The 21,245-nt window shown below is 43.1% G+C and overlaps 1 protein-coding gene across 1 annotated transcript in view; it reads right to left on the bottom strand.

Annotated features, from left to right (window-relative positions):
* LOC134535240 (histone-lysine N-methyltransferase 2D-like) overlaps nt 1-21,245 on the bottom strand; it is a 155,848-nt gene that overhangs the window by 119,602 nt on the left and 15,001 nt on the right. The window contains 16 exon segments of the mRNA XM_063374310.1: nt 2,118-2,249; nt 2,333-2,556; nt 3,462-3,659; nt 4,957-5,175; nt 5,449-5,630; nt 6,886-7,050; nt 7,697-7,878; nt 10,664-10,870; nt 11,662-11,922; nt 12,671-12,771; nt 13,112-13,257; nt 13,962-14,152; nt 15,960-16,126; nt 18,295-18,414; nt 18,869-19,141; nt 20,835-20,932. Coding sequence (XP_063230380.1) covers nt 2,118-2,249; nt 2,333-2,556; nt 3,462-3,659; nt 4,957-5,175; nt 5,449-5,630; nt 6,886-7,050; nt 7,697-7,878; nt 10,664-10,870; nt 11,662-11,922; nt 12,671-12,771; nt 13,112-13,257; nt 13,962-14,152; nt 15,960-16,126; nt 18,295-18,414; nt 18,869-19,141; nt 20,835-20,932 — 2,866 coding nt within the window.

Genomic DNA, 21,245 nt, shown 5'->3' with positions numbered 1-21,245 from the left:
TAGAACCTCGTTAATCCATGATGCGCTAATTCGGGAATCGGATAATCCGGGACGATTTAAAAGAGAAGAAAAAAATAAGTAAAAATTGTCAGCGCTTAAAATAAACGTCACATTCGGCTGTACGAAGTGGGCGAGGGGGGAGGGTGCAAGGTCAGCACGATCTTATCTTTCTCTCTTCGTCTGTTGTAAATGACCGTGAACTAATGGCTAGGCAGTGCTGTATTTTTTTAAGCCGAGACACTAATTCGAAGACGGCCGGCCCTTACCGTGAACGGCCTTAACCCAGCTGCACGCCTGTGTCTGAGAAGCTTGACAAGACCTTCCAGGCTTTTAATTGCTAGTCCGTGAAATTCGGTAATCCGTGATTATCTCGGTCCTGACCATCACGTATTAACGAGGTTCTACTGTACCTCAATAGGATGTGTTTCAAGGAAAACGTAAACAGGCCAAGTAAATTGCCCATCCCTAGATATAACATGTTTAATGGGATTTCAATTCTCATTCCAATTATTCGAACTCAATATTCGTATTCGAGAATAATTTGGTATTCGTATTCGAATTCGATTCGAACTAAAAAACTGATATTCGCACAGGCTTATTATATAGGTATAGGCAAATTTATTTACAATGTACACATACAGCGAAACCCCTTATTTACGTTAACGTTATTTACGTTTTCCCGTTATTTGCACTGTATTCTTCAGGTCCCGTTTAGTTCCCATTTAGTCCAATACAATACTTTCACGCAAATTACGACTGAAAAATCGAATACATCCCGCTATTTACGTCACGTAAAAACCATAAACCCAGAAAATACCGTGGGTACTTTAAGAGTAGATATGATTAGCTAGTAGGCCTAAAAACACTAAAAAAATAGTGAAAAACGTAACGTTTATAGTCGGCAATGAACATTTTAAATCGCAAAATATATATATTTTATAACATGAAAAGTTGCTTTTATTTCTAAACATGTAATAATGTAAGCCTAGGCGTGTAAAAGTCTGAGTAATTATAGCAGGAGACAATCTAAAATGCACGAGGGAAAAACGTAAACTCACGAATGTATGAACGTGGCTGATTGTTTTCTCTGATACTGTATTTATGTCACAACTTAGCCGAAATACTGGTACGAGACAAACTTCACAAGATAAAATGAGCGGAGTCTTGGTAACTGGTTTATATGTATTTTCTATTTTCGGAAGTATTGTACAGTTGACACATATTTTTTAAACTAACAATTTATTTCTGGGGATCGTAATTAATTAATTATTGGTATCAAGACATCAAGATGGAAGTAAACTTGAACATGTCACGGCAGCGAGAAAACTGGTGCGTATACCAATAAACTGGTATTAGAACTGGACAAAATTGGTACACGGGAGGTGGAGCTTATATTTTTTTCTGCTAAACTCGCATCTATTGGCTGGCTGCTGATGCAAGGTCACGAGTATGGGCGGAGCGTTGAATGAGTTATACTGCACATGCGCAGCTCAGTGAACAGAGCCAGCCGGCGCGCCGTAACAGCAGCTGATCGAGTACAATGACCTTTCTCCGCGCACGGCGCACGGCGCGGTAATGAATTACCGGTGCGACCTATATGGGGGAAATCTTTAATACCAAATTCAAGACCTCAAATTATGGGTGCGACCTATCTGCGATGGCGACCTATATGCGAGTAAATATGGTATTTTAACAACCTGCCAGGTTCTCTTCTCCCTAAAAAAAACTCTAGCTGATAACTTGGATGTTAGTAATGGTTCCGAATTAGTGTTTTAAATCCGGCTTTACTATATAAGGCTTCTCAAAATCTACGTGGACAGACGTAGCAAAAAATACTCTACATAAATAACCCTAAAACATTACGAATACCCTTTGGAAATTTTGTCCCCACCCGACGAGAAAATCGTCTGTAATCCCAAACTTTTTTCCAGACTTTCGAGATCCTGCACAGCCCGTATTCGAAAAACAACTCAGTATCCTGTTTTTCAAAGTGTATTCGAAATTGAATTGATAAACTATTCAATTTGATATTCGAAAACATGGGATGTTCGCACAGGCCTACATACTGTCCACCGAAATCATGGCACACAGTTTGGGGATGGAACGAAGCGACTCACATTCGACAGCTGTATGATCTTGTCCTCCGTGACGTGCAGAATCTGCACTTTCTCCTCGTCGGAGTCGCTGGCGCTGCTGCCCACGTCCTTCTCTTTTGTCGTGTCCAACAGCTCTCTGCCGAAGAATGCTTCCTGGAAACCGATCAAACGAGCAATGAAGCGCGGGTCCCGCTAGCCGACCGGCCGGCGACATGTGCGAGAAGCGGGGAGCGGACCTGGATGTAGGAGGGGAAGCTCTCCATGAGCTTGTTGCGGGGCCGGCGGCGGGCGGGCTTGCGTCGCGGCTTCTCCTCGGACCCGCTCGCGGGGGCGCCCCCCGCCCCCTCGCTGGTGGGCGTGGTGGGCACGTTGCCCCCGCCCCCCGGCGCCGGGGCCTCCGCGTTGTCCTCGTCCTTGTCCTTGCGCACGCCCCGCAGCCGCGCGTTGAAGCCCCCGATCCCTGCGGGCCAGGTCACGGCACGGCACCACGTCACACCAGGAGTTTTGACTGTGGACTGATAACACCATCTTCCCGACGGAACGACTTACCGCGGCGGCGCAATAACAAAGACTGACTGGTTACCGGCACTGCCAGCTAGTGGCGCTACCGCAGCCAGTAGCGCGGGAAGTTCAAACACAGTCCTGATATAAGGAATGTCTCAAAGTCCCAACATATTTACACAAATTTAAAAACATCGCAAGTCCAATCATACACAAGTCCAAACACCAGGTCTCAGCAAGGATACAACTCGAGTCACACAAATTAGCAGAACCTCCAACATCACGATGATCTCTGAACAGCCTAGGTACCCCCTCGCTGCTTATACTTTTGAATCATGTTCACTACAGGAAAAAGGTTGATGGTTTAGTAATAAATAAAATTAACATTTAATAACATAATTCAATAACAATAATTCAAAACTTCAAAACAGTACTGTTTTCGTCCCAGTTTTCGATTCCCCCCGGTCTCGGCAGAAAAAACCAGCACCGTGAACCGTTAATATGATTCCGGCACCAGCTAAAGCTCTTCCCACTGAGAATACATCCTACTTCCGGTAAAACACGGTGGTATACTGCCGGCAAAATAACACGCACAAAGGTTTCTAACAACTTCACTTGAAGCTCCGAGTAAATGTGAAGGTTCATATAAATCTTTGAAAACTGAAGGCGACAACAGGCAGTCTACCCATAGCTTCCTTCATCCCCTTGCGCACGCCTGCGCATGTGGAAATATAACCGCGCCAGCCTGCGCAGGTGGAAATATAACTGTGCCCGCCTGCGCAGGTGGGAATATAACTGCGCCATCCCGCACGTTTCCTCGCACCCGTAGACAGACCGGACCCGGCGGAGGCAGCGGTCACTCACCCAGCTTCTGCAGGTTGCGGACTCGCTTCCTGCGCAGCACCATGACCCCGCTGTCCGTGGTGTAGATGGTGAACCCCTCGGGGGGATCCGGCGGCTTGCCGTCCGGCCTCGGGGGCACTATCATGCCCTCCTTGTACACCTCCACCGGCTCGTCCTCCGGCTCCTCCTTCACGTGGACGTCCGGGTCCAGGCCGCCGTCTGCCGCGACACACGTTACCATTCCACGTAGTCCCAGTACCGTTATCACTAGCTAGTCTTACACGACACAACAGTGATTAATCTCAGTTGCACCGAGTCGATACCCCCACAGGTACCTATCCTACTGCCTACTGTGCTCCAAAATAACTAGCATAACGAACACCATTTTGTCTATAGCTCACTGATAGAGACCTGTAAAATTTGCGGATTCATTTTGCGATAGGATAAAGTCCAAATACTTTTGACATTATTTTGCTTCAGTGATTGGGTCACAGTTTATCTGAAGGACTCTGGGCCAATGAAAAATCTTAACAGAAGAATTAGCGAATCACGATCATTCCAGTCAAGAGGTGTTACGAGTCGGTAACCAATCAACAGATGTAATTTGCACGGGTGCATAGAGGATTATGGAGTCTATCCTTTAGGGATTTGAAATCGCGAATTTTACAGGTCTCTACTCATTGAATTTAAAAAAAAAGGGGGGGGGGGGGGCGGTTTTTTGTAAAGTTTCCGGACGATAATTTTACGTGATAACGTCATAGGAAAACAATGATGAAAAGTTGCATACTTTTTTTCATTTTCAAATAGTATTTACAGTTTTTTTGCAAATTTAATTTAAATAATTTGTTTAAAAATGAACACGAACAATTTTAGTTAAAAAGCCCGCCTTAACATGTTTGATATTATAGAAGATTTTCTCGCACGGCGGTAGGCCGGTTCTTGCACGCTCGGCTCGGGCAGAACGTTACAATTTTTCGTGCGTGCAGCCAGCGTTCATCGATTTATAAGACGTTATATCGTAAAAATGTTTTAATTTAATGTTGGATAGACTGTTGTTTTTAAATTTTAATTTATGTTTGGATTTTTTCTCCATTTGTTACTTATTCTTGTCACAAACAGCAAGTAACACGACATTCACTACAGTTGCTAAAATATGTACCTTTTTTTTCCATTAACATAAATTTAAGTTATTTTATCAAAACTTTCTTTTAAAAAATTCAAAGAAGAAAACTCCAAAATGAACATCATCTTGAATATGAAACCCAATGTAATATCACGTAAACTAAATATAATATGATGAATATAAGCTTATCCAAATTAGTGATGTTGTCAGTTCTTCATTTTCCCCTGTTCCAAGTTCAATTTTGGTTATTAAAAATTGTTTTTTTTTTAGTTCTAGGTTCTAAGTTAACTTCCACGCAATTTCCAGCCACACCAAAGATATAGTTTGTGCCAATAAATGGTGTGTTTATTTGTTTAATATGGCTTGAACGTGACAAGAGAACATAATACTCACCGAAGCTGCCGCCGGATACCACCGACTCGATGGTTGCGATGATCCCGGCCTCCTTGTCCGCCATGGTCACGACCTTCTTGGGGATCCTCCGTCGCTTCTTGCGAGACGTCGACTGTATGTCCGGCTCCTGCTCCGGTATGAGGGACTTGATGTGGTGCATGCCCGTCTCGGAGAGGCAGACGCCGTCCACGTAATACTGGGATTCCGCTGCCAGAGGTTCTGCACGCAAAGGCAGATACCAACTGTATATTCCTGCTACCAATCCCACATAACAAAATGCAAAAAAGTTTAAAAATACTTGAATCTCATGAATAATATTTTATTTGATTCAACACTTCAAATCAAATCATTTTTTTGATTATTCGTTACAGCGAGTGGAATTAATTCACAAAAAAAAAAAGTGACATGCATGACGATACATTTGTAATGAAGTTCTTGAATAATTTTTCTGCGACATGACTTCCGTCATTAGAAGAGCGGGGGAGGGCTTACCCGGGCTCCTGGGCGGGGACGGAAGCCGGGGCTTGGACTTGACCTTGGGCGGCTGGGAGAGCAGCAGCAGGTGGGGGGGCGGGACGTCCCGCGGCCGGCACAGGATGCAGTTGTAGCCTTCCTCCGCGCACTGCTCCGCCTCCAGCTCGTTGGTGATCTGGTCGCAGATGCAGTGCAGCCACCTGCGCAGCCCGCACACCGCCGCGTCACTACCGCTCCCACACGTTCGCAGGCGCAATTTCAACATCATGGATAGTTTCATTTTTTCTGCATTTTCCCGGCTTCTGGGTGCAGGCCGTGTCAGATTAATTGTCTTGCGACGTTTCAGCAGTCCTTGCAGCTGCCATCATCAGGTAGACTAAGTCAGACTTAGTCGCAAGACAATTACCTGACACTGCCTGCACACAGAAGCCAAGAAAATGCTGACAATGGCCGTGAAAGCCAGCAATCTTTATTAATATATTTTTTTTTTAGTTTGGATTTTCAAGTTTCTAGGGATAAAATAAATTAAAAACAGTATTAAATGATGGTTTCAAAAAAAAAAAAAAGATGCAAGTTAGCAAACATCTGCTGGAAAAAAAGTGTAAATACTTCCAGCACAAACACTGCCTACTTCTGGAATTATTGTGACTTTTGTGATCAGTTCTCTGGTTTTTATTACTTCATAATGGATTTCATGGCTTGTAGATATCCTGTAACTTAAAACTCAAAAACAGCAACGAATTGTGAAAATGCGAGCCATCAGGTACGAGCCCCCTCGGCGGCAAAACAACCCGTGTGTTCGGGCTTGTAAATAGTGTGTGTTAATTTAGTGTATAGTGTTTGAAAACGTTTGAATTTTGAGCTTCCCGCGCTGCTCGCTAGCAGCGCCAAGTTTTCCAAGGTTGGCATCCTGCCGAGGTGGGTAGCCCTGCAAGCTTTTGGCAACGAAGCAACAGTTGTTGTTCAACCAGTGGCGTAGCCAGGATTTGTGTAAGGAGGGTGTTAAGAAGCATAGCCCCTCCGTATTGAAGCGGGGGTCCGGGGGCCCTCGCTCGGGAAAATTTGGATTTTAAGGTGTAAAATAGTGCTATTTTAGCAGTTTTTGGTTCTTAAATTTAAATATTGTAATGGTAAAAATTTTATTAATTTTAATATGAAATTTGTTTGAGTGATGAATTAGAAATTAATAAAAGATTTGGTGCTGGGGGGGGGGGGGGGGGGGAAGGTTTGAAACTAAAAAAAAACCCTGGCTACGCCCCTGTGTTCAACCATCGTGGCTGTTAAGTTGCGGCAACGAAGCAACAGTTGTTCAACCATCATGGCGGTTTAAGTTGTGCTGTCGTGCACGCTTGCCGCCAGTCGAGTTGCTCGCGAGTGGATCGTCATTGATTGTGTCGTTTTATCTGGATTTCAGTCTGTTAACGTCTCTAGACAAAACGACCCCCTGGCACGCACCTCTCGCACTGCACGCACTGGATGATGAGGTCGCCCTCGGCGTAGGGCTCCAGGCAGGACGGGCAGGTAGCGTGGGACGCACACGGCCCGCACTCCGTGAAGCTCTTCTGCCACGTGCAGTTGAAGCCCGGGTCGTTGGCACCGCACGACAGACAGATGGCGCACCTGCGCACCAACCAACTCCACTCACCGCTGCAGCCTCTCCCACGCTTCCAGAACAATACTGCCCGTCTTGTTAGCATTAACATTATTATTATTTTATACATAATAACCCCCCCCCCCCCCGCCCCACCCTAAATTTTACAGTAAAACCTTGTTTATCCAAATTTCCACATAATCTGGATCAAGATTTGTAAACATTTTTACGTATTTAACGTTACAAATAAAAATTACAGTGGTATACTAAAATATTTGAAGAAAAATATTGGAGGTAATTAATCTAATTATACAATGACACCACTGAAGAGGTCTATTATTTTTTTTTCAGACCTATCCTATAACTGCTCACCAAGATATTGTACTTTTGATACATGGTTATGTAATAATTTTACAATTTGTATAAATTTTGGAAATTCAGTTTTATGAAACAAACTTTTAAAGTGTAAAATCTTTCAAAACCATGGTTAATATATTTTTATTTTTTTTAATTTTTAGTACTTTATTTTATTGTTGAACCTTGAGACATAGATTGGGATTCGAAAGGACACAATTTGGAAATATAATTTGAGTTTCAGATCCAAGAAAATAGAGATTCGACCCATCACTGAACACTGCCTGATAATCGGCAGACACAGTGTCGTGCTGCACTGACCACTTGCACTTCCAGTTGCCGTGGGGCACGTAGTCGAGGGGTGGGTCCATGCAGTAGATGTGGTAGGAGATGTCGCAGTCGTCGCACAGGATCAGCCGGGCCTCATCGTTTCGCTGGCCGCAGCCCTCGCACACCGTGCAGTCCAGGCAGCGCCAGCCCTTCTGCAGGATCACCTTCGTCACCTGCCCGACACACACGCACACACTCACGCTCTGCACGGCCCCCTTCTTTCCCTGGTCCGACGCCATCGTCCGTGTGTTCCCAGACCTGTCGCAACACTACCATCGGTCTGCGAAAACATTGGACACGAGCACGAGTGCCACTGACACACACCACACGTTGGAGACTGTGAGGAACTCACTGACATACCAACAGACTGGCCTCGAGATTGCCTCCAGCTTGACCCTTAGGTTTCCAGACCTGTCGCAACACTACCATTGGTCTGCGAAAACATCGGACACGAGCATGAGTGCCACTGACACGCGCACCACACGTTGGAGACAGTTAGGCCAATGCTGAATGCTACCATCAAAACTAGGGAGTGTAATTTTGGGGTAATTGAACCCGAGAATTACTCACCTTGGGTTTTGAGGGTAACGAAGAATCTGTTGAAGCAGTTTTGAGGGTAACGAAGAATCTGTTGAAGCATCAAAGGCACTCACAGTTGCCATGATGACAAAATACTTGTCTTCGAAGTCATCCATGCTTTTTCCCAGTTCCACAAGATTGATGTCCGAGTTGTAATTGGATGTCTTGAATCACAAAATATGCCTCAAACCCTTCAAGAATTTGGTGAAGGTCACGAACCGTGGCACAAAATTGTTTTGATGAATCATCACCAACACAGTGAGAGAGGTCGAGGCACATTTGATACGAGCCTCAGCCAGACAAATGCAAACAAGTGCCGAGCATGTATCTGCCATGGTACACAACAAAGGAAAACAAAGGAAGCCTAGATTCACAAAAATAAGTGAATGCTGAGTACGTATCTACCAAGGTAAACAACTTCGTGATAATGGAAAGAATAATCCATGCACAACAACAGCTCAAAAGCAAGACTGGACAAAATACAACCAAGATATAGCAGTGTTTCGACACGAGAACTAAAACCATAACCTGTACATGCCACAAAACAATAGAAACAAGCGTAGGAGCAATGAATGAAACCTGACCACAACCACGTGGAACAACACAATGGTAACAAAACTAAATTAACATTATTGATAACAATTATCTCTTCAAGCCACTCTTCTAAACCAAATTGCGGAGATGATATTGCAGAAGAGAACAATTGCACACAAAAATAAAACACGTAGCACGAAGCATGAATATTCACCGCACGCACACGATGCAAAGTTTACTTTAAATTATGCAAAAACTGGCAAACCTACAATTTTATCACGAAATGTAAATGGACTGCAGATCAATAATTCCCACTGATTGCCAGTAAGTGTGCTCCACTGCACAACTTCTTACCGCCATGGTGGTGAAGGATCAAAACTGCAAAATAGGCCGCTTGGAAACTTAGCACTGCTGTTCAGCAGCGCAGGAAGTTCAAAAATAATAAGTCTCTAACACTATACGTACACTACAATTAACTAACACACACTAATTTTTATAATACAGGTGGGCCAATCAAATCCTCAAATACCATGAAATTCTAAGTATGCCAAGGATTCAACATTCAAGGAAAAAAATTTGAAGGAAAATATGAGAGGAAATAAAGTAAATAAAAAAGTTCAAGACTGATAACCTCTGAAGTTTACAAGGTCAAATGTTTCTTCATACATATCCTGTTACCATTCCCCAACAAAGTGTACCTTCAACATGTTATTATTTTTTTAAAATAATTATTGTGTGTATTTATTCCAGAAACTTAATTTGTGAAAAAACATTTAATGGATTAAATGTTTCAACACCATAGTTAATATTTTTTTCATTTCTTATATATTATTCTAATTTTTGACACTTTAGACCCAGATTCGGATTTGAGGGGTACAGTCACGATGCTCTTTGCAATTCGAATTCAAGATTCAGAATCGAGAAAATCGGCACTAATTTACAAGTCCGAACAATAATACTATTTTTAAAATATATTTAATGTAAAGATACAAAACTATAAACTAAAAATTATATAGTCACTTAAGAAACACCACCTAAGTGATATTTTTTTTAAAATCATTTTTTTGTGTCACTATGGAAACGTAAGCATTATGAGCATCTTCTCGTGAAGTGAATTTACCGAAAATCTAACAGTTCTAGCCAAGGCTCATAAAGTTATTACGCTCTCCTGAAAATTTTGTTTTTTGTCACATACACTGTGTTGTCTGTTAAGGGGCCCGCCTCGTCAGGGGTGTACGTGTGTCAGGCGCGATGATAAGCGCGATGCTCGCTGTTGCTTCTAGCGCGGTGTCGCCTCTGGACTGGCGCGCAGTCTTCTCGTCATCACATGACAACTGTGAAATTTGAGCGGTGACAGTAACATTATATGGCGGAGAAATGAAGATAAAGGTGTTATGCAAGTCCCTTAACTGCTCTCAAGAATCTGTACTGATTATTTTATGCCTAAAAATTACTCTGAAAACACGCGTTTTAGCCTTTTTTACGCTTCTAAAAATACCCGAAATTAAAAGTACTTTTCGGCCCTCGCGGATATCTCGAGTAGTTTTGAAATCGTGTTGTTTTTCCTGAAGCTCTGCACACCGTATGTGAGCCCAGGTAGGCGGGGCCCTTAAGCGACAATAGGTAAAGATAAATGAAGTTCACCGAGCGGGAAACTGCGAGAGCACGCGGGGGAAGGCACGGACCTTGACGTTGATGCAGTAGTAAAGACAAATGAAGTTCACCGAGCGGGAAACTGCGAGAGCACGCGGGGGAAGGCACGGACCTTGACGTTGATGCAGTAGTAAAGACAAATGAAGTTCACCGAGCGGGAAACTGCGAGAGCACGCGGGGGAAGGCACGGACCTTGACGTTGATGCAGTAGGGGTGGTAGCACTGGCCGCACTGGGCGCAGGAGATGAGGCAGCCCTCCTGGTCCATGCCGATGGCCCCGCACATCACGCAGATGTCCTGGGTCAGCACGAACTTGTCCCGCGCGGAGCACAGCACCAGGCGGTTCTCCATGCCCGGGTCGTCCTCCGGCTTCGACTGCGCCGCGTCCGCCTGCGGCCTCTGCACGGACGACACTCTCGCATGATCGTTGCACATTTTACACACAAATCAGGTTTGAAAAGTAGGGGTGCGACGATTATGCCTAAAAAAAATTTTTTTGTTAGGTAAAGTTATTCATATAAACAAAACCCCTTCATGGAAAGTACGTTTCTTTAAAAAGTGAAGTTTAAAAATGCATTCCAGACAATTTAAATTAATAAGTCGTGCAACAAAAACCATTCTTCAACTTGAAATAGAAAAACAAATTTCTATGACCCGAACCCAAGTCACTTGAATATGTGACTTGAACTAACGCGTAGCTATCGTCGTAGACACGCTCGCCACGAAAGAGTGCGGGCCATCAAATAATGTAGTTAACTCGGCGCTCGACAGAGAGCGCGTGTTGCATGCAATCGGCGAGATATCGATATTCGACTACGTGTGCGCGCTCTATACGGGAAGCAACAAAACCAAACATGAATAAAGCCAACTAGCGCTGGCTACATTTTTATAAGCGGCATACAAACAACAAACAACTATAATTTATTTGAATACTTACTATGTTTTATTTGTTTGGGGCGCGGGTGATTTAAACTGTGTCTATCACTTGGCCCGGTACAAGAGCCATAAAGTAAACTCACAATACAGTTCTATATACAAGAGTTTACACTAAGTACCAAATAGTAACAGTATCCTTAAACTGTCAAGTGCCACCAACAACTAAAAAGTTTTATCACTTCGTGAACACCCTTTTCGACCTAGTTTACACACACCAGACGAACTGGAACGGCCCCACACAAACACAAACTCACCTGGAGCCCCAGGCCCGGGACGCCGAAAATGCCCCTCATCTTCGGCTTGAGGGGCCTCTTGCGCACAAAGTCGCTGGCGCGCTGCCGCTTCTGGTAGCCGGTGATCTTGCCCAGCCCCGCCCCGCCCTTGCCGACCCCTTTGGGCCGGCCCGACACGGGGCTCAGCCCCAGCTTCTTCTTCGCGATCTTGCTGGCGCAGAAGGGCTTGCCCTTGCCGAGGCCCACCGTCCGCACCGCTCCGTCCTCGTACGCCTCTCGGCACTGTCCAACAACCAATCACAGTATCGGGGTTCAAGTTCAAGGAGTTTCTTCAATTATGTCTGACAGGGCAGACACTAACAGAAGAAAGAAAACCACAAACACACAATTTGTTTAAAAAATTGTTTAAATTTGTGTTATTTTAAGTTGTATTTAGTCTGGGGTTTTATTTTTGTCATATCTCTTTAAATATCTGCACTATTATCATTATACATAACTGAGTGTTTAATGTCATTTTTTTTTTAAATTTATTGTGATAATTAGAAATAGAAATTGTGTTTATAAACATGTGTTTATATACATATAAGTGAGGTTATGTTCCTGTATGCATTTGCATTTAAAGTTATTTATTATTACATTATTTAAAAAATAAAATAATAAATTAGAATAAACATTCATCATACGTAACGATTTTCATTATTATCATCTTAATTATTTTCTAAATAATATACTTAATTTTATACACACATTTGTATTAATATTGAAGAAGCATTTACTTCATTCATTTTTGTTACATTATATTACAAAATATTTCAGTGTCTTAAATTGGAACAAAGTATAATTTCTAATGTGCATACATATAAGTACACACACAATTTTTTTTTATTTGTTAATGTATGACAAAAAATTTGTAAATAATTCATGCCATACAAAAAATGAGAATTATGAAAACTATCCATTATTTTTTTTACCATGGCTAACTTACAAATTAATTTTTGCCCTCCTCAAGTAACTAAGTTTTGTCACTCACCTTTTCAGGTGGAGTGATATCGATCTCCATGTTGGAATCTTCTGCGATCAACAGAGACTCCTGGGACGCTGAACGACTAGAATCCATACCATCTTCGATACCTGAAAGTTAAAAACATTTTAGACTTAAAAGGAATTTCCAATTCTCTACTGGAATGAATAAATTAATATTAATCTTTCTTTTTTACACGTCCACTCTTTTATAGAAACAAAAAATGTGTGAAAATGTATTATATGTCTGCAATTAAATTTATATTCACGTTAAATTTTTGGTAAATACTTCTTTTTTCAGAAGCCTCTTTTCAAATGCAGACAATAAAACAAAATACCAAGGTTGTGCAAATACTGCTTTTTATGATGAAAATAAAATTAAATAATAGAGAACTCTCCAAAAAAAAAGAGGAAAAGTGTTGCTGGTGCGAGATCACGACCAGGTGCTTACTGTCTTTCCTCTTGAGCAGCATCTGCCGGCCCGCCTGCGTCACGCTCTTGCACATGGGGCAGACGTACTCGTAGTCCGGGTTGGCCTCCTTCTTGCGCTGGTACGAGAGCAGGTCCGCCTCTGGGTCACACGTCCCGTGGACGAACCTGCGTGGCACACGATCCCTCACGGCTCTCACAATCCCTCATCGGCCAACTTACAGGCAGAGAAACCCTCTCACAATCCCTCATCTACCAACTTACAGGCAGAGAAACCATCAATGATGAAATACTGTTAAATGCAAAGAAAAGTTCCAACAGGCTAAGTTCACAACGTGCTACAACTTAGAAATACTGATTCTCTCAAAATAATGTATACATATACAATAATTTTCCGTTTGCACACCAATGACATATATTAATAGTTAACGTGATGAGAATAATAAAAGACAGCTTCAACAAAAACCTGGCATTGCTGTCACACCTCCACAATACATGTGTCTCACAATCCATCAGCTACAAACTTACAAGCAGAGAAACCATCAACGATGAAATACGGTTAGATGCACAGGAAAGTTCACAACAGGCTAGGTTCACAACGTGCTACAACCTGGAAATGCAGATTCTCTCAAAAATAAAGTATACACATTAATTTTCAGTTTTCTCACCAATGGCATACATTTGTAGTTAACATGATGACAGCACCAACACAAACCTGGCATTGCTGTCACACCTCTACAACATACGGCTCAAGGAATGCTCAGTACGAACATTACCACTTGTCCCCCAAGCAAACTATCGAATTGTTACACAAACACCTTCATGAGAAGATCATTTACAATAAGCGACCTCCACTAGTGGGCCGTACTCACTTGCGACAGAGATCGCAGCGCACCATCTCGCGGTAGGCGGCGGCACGGTAGGCGCGGCGACACAGCGGGCAGGAGAAGCCCTTGTTGCGCTGCTGGTAGCACGAGTCGCACACCGTGTAGTGGGCGTGCCAGCGCGACGAGTGTCCGGAGCCGGGCGTGCGCGAGCCACAATCGCTGCACACCCTGCAGCACTGAGCACACCGCCGCGCCCCGCCACGGCTGCAGTCGTCGCCGTGCGCTACACTCCCTCCCCCGTCACTCCTACATCAGTCCACTCGCACGGCTTCCAATTGCACAGGAGTCCCGCTAGTCCGGACCGGTCGGGAACGGACGTAGGCCAAGCGAACACCAGCTTACTGATGCAGAGCGACTGTCAAACCCGACTGTGAATATTGTTCTCCGCGAATCTGTATCACACTTATTTCATAAAATACAGAATTGAAGTAAAAAAATGATCATCAAACGTTTGAAATGTTTTAACTGATTTTTAAGTTATTAACCAATTGGGACCTATATACAACATATTTCAGTAAAATGATAGAATAAACATGCATAATATTAATACTGAGCATTCATGAAAGTAACCAACTTTTATTCAACCAAAACATAAACAATGCAAAAAAAAAATTAAATTATTTTCATGAGCCATTCTTAAAGCTAACAATGTTTTAAAGCTTTGAAACAAATGCGAAGCTTCGCATTAGACGTTTAAAGCTATGCATCACAACCAAAGATTAAAATAAAACGAATAGCAAATTTTCTTGTCAAGTCGAATCAAATATTAAAAAGAGCTTTGATTTATTCGCTTAATCGAAGCTTCGCAGTCCTAACCGGACCCTCTACCGATTACCGAAAGCCAGGAATAAACGGAATTTGCCTTAAAATGCACGTAACACAAGTTTTAGATGGGTAAAACTATAAAAACTGATATTTGTTTTCATAAAAACAACTTTCTCTGCAGCTTAATACTGCTGTAAACATAAACTTACGAACTGATGTGGGATTAACAAAACATCTTGTATTAAATCCCACACAGATCAACCAGACGTCCGGACAAGCGGAACATAAATTAGCGTGACTCAGAAACATGCTGGTGCTCAACTCAAATGAAAGATTGTAATGTGCGGACAGTATTACACCGATACACCCTGAGAGATGCTGGTCCCGACACTTGCCCGAGGGGGGTTCGAGAACACCAGGGTCCTGGAGGCCATCTCGCAGCCTAACAGGGAGCGGCGTGGATACGGTGGGGAAAGGAGGGGAAGAGAAGCTGCTTCCCTCCCTTCGCGCAGCAGACAAGACTGATGATGAAGGCCATCTCGCAGCCTAACAGGGAGCGGCGTGGATACGGTGGGGAAAGGAGGGGAAGAGAAGCTGCTTCCCTCCCTTCGCGCAGCAGACAAGACTGATGATGAAGGCCATCGCAGCAGCACTGATCCGACAATTCCAACTTTGTCCAGTTGTAAACTTTAAATATTCAAGTATGACATATTTAATTAATAATTTCCAAATTGAATAAAACAAAAAAATGTGTGGAAACCAGTTTGCCATTAAAACAAAAAAAAAATAATAAGGTAAGTAAGGTAAATTCCACAAAACAGTATGGCACAAAGGTACCTCGAGAATCGACAGTGTTCCGTCTGAGACAGGCTGTCACGTCTTTATTACTAATAAAACAAATCTTAGCGTGTGATTCACAGTCAGGATTCTCAAACGGCAGAAGCATTTTAAAGACTCACAAATAAACGTAAACACTGTCGAATGTTTCCATGATGACGTCTGTGGCTGGCCAACAGATGTAGGTACACAGGCTGCTTTCCTTTCCCCTAACATGCGAATGGAATGAAGGGGAAGCAAGGTTAATACAGAGTGAGTGAGGGAGGAGGGAAGGGGGGGCAAGAGGGGACGGAGGGGCAAAGACCGGAGAACCGCGATGTCGTCCGGTCGCTGCGAGGCTAGACTCTGGTCGCATGTTGCGGACCACTCGGCGGGGGTTACCTTGCACTTCCAGCCGTACTTGGGGATGGAGGTGACGACGGGACGCAGGCAGGTGTTGTGGTAGCCCTTGTCGCACACGTCGCACACCATCACTTTGGCCTCGTCCTCCGCGAGGTGGCACACCTGGCACAGCCGGCAGTCGGAGCACTGCCAGCCCGCGCGCACGCCTGCCCAAACCCACACGGCAACACATGCAGCACGCTTCCATACCGCCGGGCTTGACACTGGTGAGGCATTGCCACCGCAACATTGGTAACATCTTTACTTAGCATTCATTTTCTTAATTTTTTACAATTCCTGATTGGCAAATAATAGTCTTTAAAAATATAAATTTAATTTTGCAGGTGGTCATGCCAATTTGAGTTGGATTGAAAACTTACTTTATGTTTATCTTTTATCTTTGTATTTTCAGTTTACCTTCAATTTTTATATAAAGTATTTTTTTTTTGCTATATTTGTTATTTTATTTTTAACTAGCGGCCCGTCCCGGCTTAGCTTAGCTTTACTAAGCATTCATTTACTTAATTAGCTTTTTTTTATAATCTAGCTCATATTTAATTCCTTTCTATTATTTGTTTTCACACACTCACTATTACTTTATTAACGTTCATAGTTTGTTGCGTTCGGTAACACGTTAACAGAACTGTACCACAAACTATGGCCTGTGTACTGTAACTATGGACAGCCACTTGTTTTGCATGATTGCTACTTATTACACCAAAACAGCAAAATTTTTAATAATAATTTTTTATCAGTATGTCTAACTATTCAAAAAAATTAAAAATAAATTGGCAAGTGTTTGTGTATTTGAAAGTTGTACCAATGCCGTAATGTAAAAAATGAGTTACTGATAACAGTTATGGAAAAAAAAAAAAAGTAAATATTAAATTATCATTTTACTACATACAGTGGTTCAAAGTTCCTGGTAAATAAATTACATTTAACGTATTTTAAATATTAAAAAATTACACTTTTGTGATTTCAGTTAATTTTTGAATATAAATGCTGATTTCATAATTTTTGTTGCATTTTGGTGCTTTATGGGTGCATTAACTAGCATTTCAGAATCATATGGTGTATTAACATATCTTTTAGTGATGGGTCGAGTCACCCTATTTCAGGATCGAGTCGAGTTCGAGTTAAACAAAGAAATTTATCTTCGAGTCGAGCTTGAGTCGAACTCATAGAAATTTGTCTTCAAGTCGAACTCGAGGCGAACTCATGGAAATTTGTCGAGATGAGTCAAACTTTTTGCAGCACTAGCATCTAGCTGTCTGATAATCATTTTTTTTCAAAAAATTCCCAAATCTCTGCTCTTTATTTCTGTTCCGTCACTTTGTGACGTACCAGGCCGTACAAACATATCCATTCCACTAATACTAAACCGTTTATGATTAATACGCCGCCGGCGACGCAAAAATTACTTTTAAGTGTAAATATAATGTTCAACAGCCTCAATTTTCTGTTCGGCCATGGAAAACTGGTAGGAGATTTCAATTATTGATGATATCGATTTGTCAAAGTGGCAACATTCCCTGGCTGTATGACGACTTACGTAGGCCATTGGCCCGGAGTTAAAATGGCGGCTATCTAGTGTTTAGTAGTAAATATTATTTACTTCCAAAGCTGCCCAAATATTGATGATGTTTGTGGTCTTGTTCATGACTGAATCTAGATAACAATTTTTAATTCCATTATAGTTAAATAAAGGTATTTTTTTGCAATTAGAAATATTAAGTGCATATTGAAGGATGGAATGCACTGTTCGCGGTTATACACGATCGAAAATAAATAATTATCTGACCTCGTTCTCAAAGTTTTCAGTGTTGGATCTGAGTTTTTCCACTAGGTAGGCCTAAATAATACGTTTTATTTTATTTTATTTTAAAGTGCATGGTTTTGGATAAGTATCTCACGATTGGATATTGTGCAACATTATGGTCGAGCCAAAAACTAAACTTTGACGAGACTCGAGGACACAATCTTAATCAACTCGGTTTTCGAGACGAGTTTAGTTTCGCCGGCTCGACTCGACTCGCTCAATTTTTCGAGTCTCGACCCATCACTAATATCTTTCAATGATATTTGGATTTTATTAATACTTTTCCCTGCTTATCAAGTACCTACTGTTTCGTTGAGTTGTTTGACAGAAAACTCAACTGTCATCTTCACACACTCAGCACCAAAGAGAGATTACTTAGTGGGATTCATACTACTTAACACAAAATATTGGGAAACATGAAAAAAACAAATATTGTATTTGAGCTCAAAAAAAAAATATATTCAATCAGGAAAAACCCGTGATTATGAATAAAGAAAAGTCCCGAGAACCGACCTGGATGGAGCGCCAGCCCGACACAGCTGCCGTGGTAGTGGCCGCCACACACGCTGCACATCATCAGGTTGGAGACGTCGCCCAGCGCAAAGCACACCCGGCAGGACACGTCGCTCATTACTGCAAGCACGCCAAGACCACCGCCCGTCGATCTCTCCCCGCGCCGCTCCGAAGTGACGTGCCAGTGGTCGCAACGGGCCAGGGCACGAAAAAAAACACGTACGTACCAGATCCGGAGCTCACGTTCGGAGGGCTGTTTAGAGACAACCCCCTGTGTTGAATTATGAAGGGGTGTTACAGCCTTCAACGCACGACACAAAGCACACCTGCTTCGACCAGTCCACACTAGAGCCCTGATTTCACGTATTCTCGCGGTTCCACGGATTGCATCAGTGAAAATTGCTACCTTCGTTACATCTGGGTTGGTAAGATCAGGGGTCCGGCGTGTGTAACACGGTCAGGCACAGGGGCTGAAGGGGGTGGACCCTCCGAGCTCACGAGGCTCAAGTCGTTACATCCGGGTTGGTGAGATCAGGGCTCCGGTGTGTGTGGCACGGTCGGGGACGGGACTCACTGAGCAGCGGGACCTGGTCCAGGTGCTGCGCGCACACCAGCGTCGCCGTGCTGGGGTCCTGGAAGGCGCCCGAGGCGGCGGCGCACGGCAGGTGCAGGCAGCGCTGGCACGCCCCCGCCGTGCAGGCGATGCTCGCGCCGAACCGCCCGCAGTGCGAGCAGCGACGTGACGAGGCCTGAAGCACGGCCTCCCCCGCCGCGGACACGGCCGGGTCGTCTGGCCGTGTCACCCCCACCGACCACGTCGCGCAGCGCTGGTGCACGTAGAAGTGGCCTGCCGACACGCCAACCAGCACGCACGCATTGGAACACAACGAACGACAGGCATCTATCAAGTGACGAGGAGGGACAAGACTGAAGCCGCTGACGGAACGAGTACCCATTGACACACGTCACCTGAATGATGAATGGAACGCAGGTACGGGTACGAACGACAGACATTTCACAAGTGACGAGGAGGGACGAGACTGAAGCCGCTGACGGAACGAGTACCCATTGACACACGTCACCTGAATGATGAATGGAACGCAGGTACGGGTACGAACGACAGACATCTCACAAGTGACGAGGAGGGACGAGACTGAAGCCGCTGACGGAACGAGTACCCATTGACACACGTCACCTGAATGATGAATGGAACGCAGGTACGGGTACGAACGACAGAAATCTCACAAGTGACGAGGAGGGACGAGACTGAAGCCGCTGACGGAACGAGTACCCATTGACACACGTCACCTGAATGATGAATGGAACGCAGGTACGGGTACGAACGACAGAAATCTCACAAGTGACGAGGAGGGACGAGACTGAAGCCGCTGACAGAACGAGTACCCATTGACACACGTCACCCGAATGATGAATGGAACGCAGGTACGGGTACGAACGACAGACATCTCACAAGTGACGAGGAGGGACGGGTATGAAGCAGCTGACGGTATGAGTACCCATTGACACACGTCACCCTAATGATGGAAAAATCCAGGCCCCAACCCTATCGGTATGCAATGTTTACTGTGCATTATGACCAAATGAAAAAAAAAAAGGCCTTTGTGTGCATTAATACGTGGTGCACACAAATGGTTCCAGACGTGGCTTCCTCTACGAAGCAGTCAGTGTCCCGAATACAGCGTCTCTGTGAGTTTGTGTTTTGGATGGCCTCAAGCTGCTGCTCCGGTGTTGTAGCACATATCTCATTTCTCAAAAGAAAAAAAAAATTTCTTTGGTGGGAGTAAAGTTACAGGTAGAGACTAGATTTTATGGTGTTATTTTAAGGCAATTTTTTTTGTTCGTTGAATAGAAGATTACGGTGTTATTGATTTAATTTTTTTATGAATTCTGTTTAGCTTATTCATAACGATACCACATTCTTCAACAAATATGACACTTAAATGTTTCACCAAACAGTTTCATTTTGACCAATACACTATTCATTTTTACAATATAATAATTTGCAATAAGCATCTCTAACTACTTGGAACAAAAAACTTAGATTGCAGGTATTTATAAGTTTTAAAAAATGCACAAATTTCGTAACGTAAAAATGAGTCGCTAATAAGAGTTGTAAGATAAAAAAAAATATTCTAATATTTTTATTACATACAATTTGTTACAAACTTAATGCTACATAAACTACATTCAGTGAACTTAATATATTAAAAGATTATGCCTTAGTGCTTTGCGTTACATTCCGACACTGACCAACAGTACGCCAATATCCCTCCAATTGCCAGGAGTGAGTTTGATAAGCCATGGAAAACTCAAAATCAAGCTGGCCTGACTGGAATGAAAAGTCAGTGCCTAACTACTATTTAAAAGAACTCCTCTAGCAGGATATGGAAACGTACTCTCGGAATTTACACAAAACTAAAATTCTTAAAATGATAATCTAATACAAAATGTGATATTTTCAGCCATAAATGTTCACACACAATTCTAGTGACCTAGTTGAACATACATATTTAACTCACCAGACGCCTCGAATATAGTGCTGACTTCTGGTTCGTCCAGATACCCCACCATGCTGAGCTCGTCCAACGGCTCCCCATAAAAGCCAACCGAAGAGTGCCTAAAAAATGTTGTCACACAAATTACTAAACAAACACTTAAAACAGCCACACAAGGTTCCAATAAGCTATCAAGGAAGAAGGAAGATGAAGGAAGAAGGAAGAAGGAAGAAAGAAGAAAGAAGGAAGAAGAATGAAGGAAGAAGAATGAAGGAAGAAGGAAGATGAAGGAAGAAGACAGAAGGAAGGAGGAAGAAGGATGATGGAAGAAGGAAGAAGGAGGAAGGAGGATGAAGGAAGAAGCAAGAAGGAAGAAGGAAGGCAGAAGGAAGGAGGAAGAAGGATGATGGAAGAAGGATGATGGAAGATGGAAGA

The sequence above is a fragment of the Bacillus rossius genome, chromosome 8 (assembly GCF_032445375.1).
Source record: "Bacillus rossius redtenbacheri isolate Brsri chromosome 8, Brsri_v3, whole genome shotgun sequence".
Classification (NCBI taxonomy): Eukaryota; Metazoa; Arthropoda; class Insecta; order Phasmatodea; family Bacillidae; genus Bacillus; species Bacillus rossius.
This window is presented reverse-complemented; position numbering and strand designations above follow the sequence as displayed.